The sequence below is a fragment of the Gavialis gangeticus genome, unplaced genomic scaffold (assembly GCF_001723915.1).
Source record: "Gavialis gangeticus isolate Ggan-Ray unplaced genomic scaffold, GavGan_comp1, whole genome shotgun sequence".
In the NCBI taxonomy this organism is placed as follows: Eukaryota; Metazoa; Chordata; order Crocodylia; family Gavialidae; genus Gavialis; species Gavialis gangeticus.
Genome location: NW_017729030.1, coordinates 64854206 through 64864486, shown reverse-complemented (window position 1 = coordinate 64864486; position 10281 = coordinate 64854206). Strand labels below are relative to the sequence as shown.

At 47.8% G+C, this 10281-nt stretch overlaps 1 protein-coding gene across 1 annotated transcript in view; it reads right to left on the bottom strand.

Annotated features, from left to right (window-relative positions):
* SRP72 (signal recognition particle 72) overlaps positions 1-10281 on the bottom strand; it is a 43767-nt gene that overhangs the window by 7717 nt on the left and 25769 nt on the right. Inside the window, exons 11-17 of the mRNA XM_019522300.1 lie at positions 8651-8723; positions 7312-7376; positions 5747-5842; positions 3965-4068; positions 3052-3129; positions 2185-2322; positions 1487-1524 (exon numbers count right to left, since the gene is read on the bottom strand). Of these exons, the coding sequence (XP_019377845.1) occupies positions 1487-1524; positions 2185-2322; positions 3052-3129; positions 3965-4068; positions 5747-5842; positions 7312-7376; positions 8651-8723 (592 nt within the window). The remainder of the gene's footprint in view (positions 1-1486; positions 1525-2184; positions 2323-3051; positions 3130-3964; positions 4069-5746; positions 5843-7311; positions 7377-8650; positions 8724-10281) is intronic.

Sequence of the window (10281 nt, the reverse complement as noted above, 5' to 3'; positions counted from 1 at the left end):
GCTGTAAAGACTAAGGCATTAAGTCAAGGTTTGCTTATTTTACATCCCCAGTCCATGTGGTAGGCAGGCCCACAGGTACTGGTACAGCTCCATTCTTACTAGCAGGGGGCAGCACTGTGTTGCCCAAACCATGGCAGTCACAAAAGTCTTTGGCCCTTTAACTAATTCCGTAGCTGATGGCAGGGGGCTACATTTACATTTCAAAGTGAGACTTGCGAAAGCCAGGAATCAACAGACAAATCCTGAAAGGACCAAAAGACCCTAGAAGTGAGAGAGGGGCAAGAGACATGCTGTTGTCAAGGTAACCAAAGAGGGAGAGGGGTATGAATTGCCCATAAAAGCCCAGGCAAAGATGAAGACTGTGGGCCTGCCCTCCCCAGCTCAGTCGACCTGCAGATGCCCCAGAAGAACTTCTGAATGCTTGGCTACAGTCTGTCCTTAGGAGTCCCCAGGGGTTCAGTGGTAGTATCCTTGTCTACCACACAGGAGACCTGGGTCTGATTGCCAGACACTTATACAACTACAGCCATAGAGGCACTAAACATCTGGACTCAGTCTGGTCTTTGGGGTCTGTCTCAGTGGCCTAAAGGGAGGATGAGAAGTTTGGGCAGCCTCCACTCCTCCCAAAATTCCTGTCCAGACATATACATCAAAGGTCTGCATACACCGTGATCCAGAAGGATCGCCGGTTGCCACCAGACTGTCCTTGGGACTATGCAAGACACAGGCAAAGTTTCTGTTGGGTCTTGACTTAAGCTAAGTTGTATGTTGTTGCTTTATCTTATTTTGTTATGGTCTTAGCTTAGGCAAAGTTCTTCAGTTGTTTCTGTCTTACGCTTGAAATTTCTAATTGCTGTACTCAATCAACACTCTTCAGCGAACAGACTATTCTTGTCCAAGCCATTTTTAGGACTTCAGTGCCACCACCTGAATTCTAACATTAAAGTCCAGTAACAACTGGGGTTGCCTGGCCTGCTGCTTTCAGCCAAACTGAACACAGAGGCTTGACTATCACAAGGAATTCAGACCCAACTCCACATGATGCCAACTGCCTTCAACTCTTCCTAATAACCAGGGGAAATGGGTAGGGAAGGGTCAGGACTAGCCCTGGTCTGTCACATTGAACAACTGATGTAAAGTTGTAGGACAGAAAGGTGACAGACTGCAGTGACTAAATGTGAGTAAGGAACTGGATGCTGGTTTCTTGAAAAGGATGTCTAAGCCCTGGGGGCTGCAACATTCAGCAAGGAGCAGGGTGCACAGCTCCTGCTGGAAATCAGAAGGGTCTGAGCACTTACTCCTTCATGTGTTTGATAGTCCCAGGTTGTTTTCAAGGGAAATAGGGGCTGGGGAAAGGGAATCTCTCACTCATTTTGAATGAGGGTCTAGAAGCTGTCCACAGGGCTGACAGAAGAAGCACGAGCAAGGGAAGGGCTAGTGAAGTCTCCAAACTCATTGTCCAGCAATGCAGTAAACAAGCACTCACCCTTCTTTTTCTTCTTCTTTTTCTTTACATCTCCTTGCCTAGAAAGAAAGGAGAAATAACAGCAGTGTCACAAAGGGGTGGCCTGGAATATGTTAGGAAAGACAGCTTGAAATGGGGATGGGAATACCTCTAGGGACGAAGCAAAAGGACACCAGCAAGTCAGAGAAAAATTGCCCTCATTTCCCAGGACAGTGTCTCCAGCTAGTTCCTCTGGAGAACAGAAAGACCCTCTCCTGGACCCCAGGCTCCTGTAGCCCCAACTCCACTTCCCCCACCTCCTTAGCTGTCAACACTCTGCTTTTCAGCCCAGTCATCAAGTGCTCTGCAGAGCTGCCAACAAGAACCTTAATGTGAGGGAACATCTTCCAAATGCTATAGCCTGGATTCTCATCCTTGTCAAGTGCTGCTCACTACTCCGACGCCACACTGCCCCAGCTGCTAACCACTTTTCTCATAGGAATGTCTCTTCAAAGGGTTCATCTGCATCACTGGTGTACCCTACTGCTCCTTCCTGGATCTCCAGGAAGTTGTCAGCCTACTCCCACGGGCAGCCTGCTTCTTCAGCAGCAAGATCAGCTGCAGGAGTCAGCGAGCAGCTCTGTTTAGGCACATTTCTTAGCTAGTGACTGGTGTAATGCAATGCACCCAATAAACACATTCCCCCACCATGTCCCCATCCTGACAGCAAGAAGTTTTACCCTTGCTCCTTCTGTTGGTTCTCGCCTGTGACCTTTCCACCTTTCTTCCGAATGTACGTTGCCCCAGGAGAATTTTCAAGCGCCTCCACATCTACTTTCAAAGACATTGTGTCCGACGAGGGCAAGTGCTTGCTAAAGCTGTTGAGAGGCAGAGTTCAGGAGCACAAATGCAGACAGAAGAAAGCATCAAGTACATCCCAGCAGGTGGGAACTGCTAGGTTTCATGTTTACAGAGAGCACACCAGTGGAGACAACCTCAGACATGGACTTTGGAGACCCGGGTTTTACTCTTGGTTCTGAATGGGCCTGCTGGGTGACCTTGGGCAAATCACTTCACTATCCTGTGCCTCAATTTTCCCATTTTTAAATGGGGGTGATAACAGCCTCCTTTGAAAAATACTTTTAAATATATTGATCAAAAATTCCCTACATATCAACCTTAGCTAGAAGAATCGCCTTCAGGGAATTTAAGCCCAAAGAACGGAGTAGGAAAGTACACCACATTGTTACAGATAACAAGGATATTGCAGGGAAAACAATTGGACTGCTGACTTTTTTTTTGGTCATTCTAGACCAACACTGTTGCTCTCAGAATGGCAGTTTCAAAAGACCTAAATCCCATGAGAAATAACCTGCAGCTAGGTGCCCAAGTCAATCAGATGCTTTCAGGAAGCTCCACCCTTAGTATGGAGCTGCAAATAAACCTCCTCACTTCTCCAGGGGCAGCAGTTATCAAATGGTTCCACCAGAGGGCTCATGAAGCAGATCCAAAGTTCCTAGCACCATTGAAAAAAACTTCAGGAATCTAAAGAGAAAAAGCAAACACCCCCCTCCTGCTGCAGACCTTGCCACTGTCACAGAGGATACACTTTTGCCTTCTCAGGATCGACAAGGGAGTAGGCAGAGATGAGCTGGGCCAAGGTGTGAACATCTTTTGGATTCTGCCTACAAGGAAAAAGAAAGGACCATTCTGAAGTTTACAAAACATCTGGAACATTCTCCTTGCTATGGCCACGGGTCTGGCGGTGCACAAACTACACTCTACCAATGCTGTCACTGTCACAATATCAAACAGAGTGGCGGGAGGAAGAGGCCTCTAGTGTGATGTCCAGGGATTCCACTTCTTTGTCAAGCACTTCAACCGGCCTCTCACCAGGGAGTGAGCCTCCAAAAAGGACCTGACATATGGGACCTGTTTAATTATCCCTACTGTACAGCATTCTCTCATGGATTTTTTTAAATTGGTACCTTTTTTTAAAAAAGAAAAATAGTTCTTAGGAAAGCCTTCTGACACCATATAAAGAAAATAAAATGACCCTGCTCCCCAGGGTGAACTAGAAAACCAGCTGTAAACTAGTCACCCAAATGCTCTCCCTTCACATATGGAAAGGGATCAGTCCAAAGCAGCAGTGGACCAATCAGAAGTTTCAATGTGGCAAAGACTTCATTGGGAGCAGCTGCTTGCCTCCATGCTGGCTATGGTATTCTTTAAGAATGACAATTCCTTCTGGGAAAGATACAGATGAGTCCTTCTGCGTGTTACCAGATGCTCCCACAGACTGCAGTGCTAACCCTATGGCTGTAGTTAGTTACTCTGCCAAACTCTGGCTCCATCATGTTGCCAAGAACAGAGGCAGAGAGCATGGCATAGAACAGAAGTCCCTTTGCAAGTATCTAACCACCAGAAGCCCTAGGCCATCCTCACAGGCATCACACCTGCACAGCTTGAATCCAGAAACAGAGCAAGACACCCCTTCCTCCAGCCATACTACAGACTCACTTCCACAGCTCCTCCAGGTCACTGATGGCTTCCTTCTTTCTCCCATGTTTCAGCTTGAAGTTGGCTGCTTCCCGTATGAGCAACAGGTGAACTGAAGACTTTGGCTGAAAGCAATAATAGTTTTTTAATTAGGAGATGCTCACCAGCACTGAGCAAAGCTGATGATCCTGCTGCTTTGTCTCTTCGGTGCACTGGAGACCAGCTCAGACCACAGGACCAATTAATGTCTACTGCCCAGTGACATGGAAGATACCAGAACTAGCACAATCATGGCTTTAAGCCAGTAGCACTTAACCTTTCTCGCTGACAAGCTGGATTGGCAGTGCCCAAGCCAGATCGGCTTGCGGTCCCAATCTAGCAGAGCGTAGTCACAGCAGGGCCCCATCTGGCTGCATGGAAGACAGGAGATATCCCCATGGGGGATGGGGGCCGGGTTGTGGCCCAGACTCAGCCTGACTCCACTAGCACAGACCCATCCGCACAGCCCCAATCTGCTGTGCAGGACTTGGGATTCTATAGCGAGGGAAAGGGGACGTATTTTTTGTCAAATTTCCTGATCTGTGGGCCTTATACCTATGGCTTGGCAGACCACATTTGGCCCACGTGCTGGAAGTTCAAGCCACTACCCACTGCACAGGGACATTAGGGGGGGATCCTGCAACTGAGTCCTGCCCAACTCTGCCTTCTCCTTGCTACTTAGCACTGGGGACACGCATTGCCCTGGTCCCTGCACATCTAGAGTACAAGGGGCATAACAGTGTCCCTGGCTCTGACGCAAGCTCTGTACACCCTCAGCCCTTCACTCCCTTGCATTAGAGCTGCCGTGATGCGTGAACCAGCCTTCTGCTTGGAGACACCATCTACAAAGCAGCAGGTCCCCACACCTCTACCTTGTTAATACAGCAGCCTATGCCATTACTGACAGCTGCCCATCAAAACCAGAGGTGGGGATGGCAGGCTTCAGCAGGATTCAATAATCCCAGCAAGGTAACATCCATTTACCGCTCTGTCACCTCTGCATGTCAGCCATTTCCTCAGGGCCTGACGACTTGGCCTTTGGGCCAAATTTGCAGACAGGTGCATTTGGAAAAGCTCAGGGTCCTTGCAGGAAGGAAAAAGACAAGAAAGAGGGATGCAGCCAGTTGGTGCTGCAGCAGAACAGTTTCCATGGGACTCAAGTACTCTAATTACTCCTGGCAATTAACTACATGCCAAAATAAGTGCTACATCCTGTTCCTCCAAGACACATACTGGTCAGACACTGGATGAGATTACTACTGTCAGCCCAGAGGAATGAACCTGATCATTCCTAAGACTCATTTAAAAGCAAAAACAAGCAGGCTGGTGAGCATGTATTTGACCACCAGCCCTGAAGCTCTTCAAATAAACACCAAGAGACAAATGACTGCATTATTACAAGGAAAGAAGAAATTCTGCACAGTCCCCCCTGCCAGCTCTACACCCCTCGTAAGCCAGCAGGCACCAGAAGGGCTGGTAAATAGTCTACCATTTCCTCCCTATGGCAGGTTTACCATTGGCCTGTGATAAACCTAATGCCAGAAGCATTTCACATGGATGAGGAGCAGAGAAGCTCTCTAATCCCCCAGCCTCAACAGATGGGGTTAGCGCTTGGCAAGGACAAGCTGGAACCAAAGCGTTCCTCTCCTGTTGAGGTGTACTGGAAGGAGGTAGGAGCTGGTGAGGAACAGCTGGACCCAAACCAGCTGGCAACCAGCCAAGGCAACTCAAGTTTTTACATGCCATCTTTCCTGCTCTGCTTACCTGGAATTGCTGGTACCACTGGATAGCTTGTGTGAAGACCTCAATTGCACTGTCAATATCTTCTTCATGACTATACATCGTCACTAATGCAGACACCTGCAAATATCAAAGAACAGCTTGAAAGCCAGGATTTTAGTCACCTTGTTGCCAACTGAATGGAGTTTATTTACATTTATTTTTAGCACTTGTCACCTTAGGATGCTGACAGCTTGCGACACTGGTCTGCCTGAGGGACACAAGAGCACAGAATTAAGGGATGGTTAATGCAATTGTGCTACCCCCTCAGAAAGGATAGGGAGTATTCAGGTGCAAGCCCAATGGTGCTAGTGCCCAAACAGACATCTTCTGGGAAGTACCACCCCAGAGGAGTGTTGGAGGTTACCATAGTACAAATCCCTCCAACACTGTCTCCCTGGCCTTTCCATTAGAATGTGCACATGTGGCAGGGAGTAAGAAATGCACAATTAGAGGGTGAGCTAAAAAAAATCATTAAAGAACAAAAGAATCAAGTGAAGCACTGCTATAGGGGAGTTCCAAAAGCAGCAACAAACCCATTTGCAATACTTCTACTCTACAGTTCCTGAAGTCCCAACCAGGATGTCACTGTAAAGGCCAGGACAGCCTAATTTGGTGCTTAGCAGAGTATCTGAATAAAAACCCCTCCCCCCCCAACCACAACTGCCCCATTTTTCCAGCAGTTAGGTTGACGGTTAGGATACAAGAACTATGTCATCACCATGGAAACAACAAATATTACAAAAGCATGATGACTTTATTGCACAAAGAATGGAAGAGGAGATCACATACTGTGAAGAACTTTTGTACTGTTACTAAAACCACAACAGCAGCTTTGACTGATAAATATGAGCAGAACAGTAACATGAGGGTACACATTTGCTTAGTATTTATTCTTTGGGTAAGTTGCCTGCCAGATTTCTTTCTTTTGTTGTAAACATATGAAAATCTTCAAGTCAATCCCCTTGAAAGGAGCTTGTATCTGTATGGCAAGGGGACAAGATACTGAATCCCAGAAGCTAAGGCCAAGGTGCCTACAGAATGCTTTGAGCATCATACAGACCTGAAGAGTCATGTTTTACTGGCTCGCTCCACCTTGCTTCCAGCTACTGGTTAAGCATGAAGGCATTTTGAAGCTCCTCTTTAATAAATTCTTAACATTATTTCCCAGGCAAATAGCTGGCCTAGGATATTATCCAAGTGCAGTTGAAATACAAGAGGGGTCTGAGCAGCTGTGACCAGGAAGGATGGTAGTTCATAGCCTCTGGCAATCATTAATGTAAGCTGCTACCCTTTGGCTGGCCAGCTGTGTCCAGGATAAACAAGATGGTTCCAAGTTCTAAAATCTACTGAGGTATAATGCTATGCATGAAAAGTCTGCAAGCAAGCATCACTGCAGGCAGAGGAGTGAGCCAAGACAGACAGCACACATCAAGGGCAGAACTGAGCCTTGAGAACCAGCAGGAAGGGGACAACAGGAACAGAGAAAGGCTCCTGACATAAGGGCATTGTGACAGTGCATGTCTGGGCACACAGTAACAGCTACTCACCATGCCTGGCTTGTGCTGCAACTCCTCTATGCTCTTCAGGATGATGCAGGCTTTTGTGACGCTACCTTAAAGAAAGAAGTGTACCTTCAGCTGTACAGCAATGCTTTCCTTGCTCTGCTGCTTCTCCACCCTGGACCTGCTTTCCCTACCTCTGCCTAGAAACATCCGAGTAGATGATGGTCGGGATGGGGGAGGTGCTGAGGAGAATCATGACATGCTACACCCTCCCCATTCCCCACCTAGTGAGGAAGCTCTCCACTACAGCTGCTCAGATGACTCCAATTACCAGCTATTAGCAGGGAAGTGACAAATCTCAGCAGTGTCTCACTCTTCTAGCATTGAGCAGAGCACAGTTCTGGGCTCCACATGCCCAACGGATGGCAGGCAGCTGGCCCATCCAAGGGGCTCCTTCCTGTTTAAGCCTAAATACAGGCGCTTGTGGGCAGTACTGTATGTGCAGGCTCACAGCAGAGGCAGGAAAATAAAGAGCTGGGTGGCTTCTACAAAAAGTCAGAACAACCCTGCATGGTAGGATCCACAACCGTGGCCTGACTTGCGTTACACCACCTGCTTCAACAGGTATAAAATCAGACCAACACAGGGTAATTCTGAAGCCTCCTCAAACCATATTAGGCCAGACTGTTTCCTTGTGTACATCACAGAGTCCCACTAACTACAGGCAGCTTTGCCAATTAGCCAGGGAGCATAATGCTGGCACTCTGGACAAAGAGACACTAAACCTATGCCAAACATTGTGTGGGACAGTGCATAAGTGAGGGTGAGGGGAAGGAGTGGGAACTTGAGCAATATTCAGTCAGCAGCAGTAGCATGCAGTACACTAATCTTACAGCTTTGCCTGCCGGAGCAGTCGCAAGAGAATGGAAGAACCACCCCCTTTGCTTAGCACACACCCTGCACACGTTGAACCTGCCAAATTAGACCTTGGATTACTAGCATCCTGCCCTCACTTTCTTCTGTTAGTCTGAAGCACCCACAATAGTTCATCTTCCAAGATCCTGAAGGACCAATACTAGCAGTGCCCAAAACCATGCTCTGTTAGCTTCCTAGGACCCTGGCTTCAGGGTGGAAGTGTTCTAGGAGTATCTATGCCAAGCTCTCACCTAGCAGCATGCTCCATGCCATGTTTACTAGGAGACTCCATGCCACTATGGTAGTGCATGGGCTGTCACTGTAGCATCATGGATTCACCTGGCCAGCCTAGTTACCCCTGTAGAGCACTACAAATCACTGTGGTGTAAATATACCTTCAAACTGTGTCCTCAGACACAGGGCAAATAGAAAGGCAAGCATTTCCCAACACAAAAAAGGTGCCTCGTACCTTGAGCAATTTTCAGCTGTGCCATTGTAAGCTTGATCTCTACTGCACTGGCAGGATGTTGATCTGCAAAATCCTGAGGCAGAAACAAAAGAACGCATGACCATGTTCACAGGCACCAAGTAACAACTGCAGCTTGTCCTGTTTTAAAACTAGTCTCCAAAAGAATGCCTGACTGCAACTGTTGGGGGTGGGAAGTTTGGAGAAGGGTAATATTCGTCGCAGCACCATCTCCAAGCAAGCTCTGTGTTAAAGGAGCATCACTCATAGCAAAATACTGCCCAGACTGGCCTCAGGAGTCCTCTCACTCAAGTATGTGCAAGTCTCTTAGATGCTATTACCCACTCAGCAGCTGATGACCACAGTGCTCCAAGGTGCTGCCTGTCACAATAGCCAAGACCTTATTTAAGTTTCCACATTTAAGGTGCATGTTTCATAAGTTGCATGGACATTATTTAAAATTGGCTACAATCAATTAGGAGACAGTGTATGCTAAACTGAAAGAAGACACTCTTAAGCCAAACCAGATATTGTCCACCCAGCCAGTTTAAATGCCAGTTAAAATTAAAGCTGAGTTTTTGGTTGTAGTCGTGCTGGTCTAACGACAAAGTTTTTAGCAAGCTTCCGGGCACAGTCACCCTTCTTCAGGCATAGGGAGCCAAAAGCTTGTTAAAAACATATTCCAAGTACCCAGTTGGTCTAATAAGAGATATCATATCTATTCAAAGAACCTTGCCAGTTACATTAAATTGGCACAACTTTGTCACGTAGGCCACTAGCCAGAAGGAATGGAAAGTGGATGTGGACTCCACACCATGGGCACAGCTATGGCGACGACCTGGTAAGGGGTCTCCAGGTTCTTGACCACCTGGGTGATAGCTATCATCGCTTGCTGGAATTCACCATTCAGCGCAGGGTGTCAAGGGCCTGCAGCAAGGCGGTAGCCCTAGACTTCAAGAGGGCCAACTTCAACAAGTTGAGATTAGTGGTAGAGGCGCTGGGGTTCTCGAGAGCAGGGGAACTCAGTGCCCAAGATGAGTGGTCGTTCCTTAAGGAGACGATACTCAGGGCCCAAGGGGTGACCATCCCAACAAGAAGCAAGGGGGGCAGGAGTGCCTGAAAGCCCCCCTGACTCACCAAAGGTGTACAGGAATGCCTGATTGCCAAAAAGGCAGCGTACAACCGGTGGAAGGGGGTGCTATCTCCAAAGAGAAGTATACCTCCTCTGCTTGGGCCTGTAGGGGGGCTGTCAGGAAAGCTAAGGCAGACACAGAGCTAGGACTTGAGTCCGAAATCAAAGATAATAAAAAGTCCTTTTTCAAAAATATAGGGAGGATGAAGAAAGCATTGGGAAATGTGGGGCCCATGCAAAATCCTCTGGGCAATCTGGTGGTTGCACCAGAGGAGAAAACAGACCTCTTTAACCAATTCTTCACCTCTGTTTTCTTGTGCAGGGACCAGGACTTCCCAACATGATGCAAGACTAACTTGAGGGGACCGCCTCCAGACCTCAGGTTGGGGAAGACTGGTTTAGAGAGCTTCTGGAGGGGCTGGATGTGTTCAAATCAGTGGGTCCAGATGCTCTCCACCCCAGGGTGTTGAGGGAGCTAGCAGGGGTTATTGCAGGGCCCTTG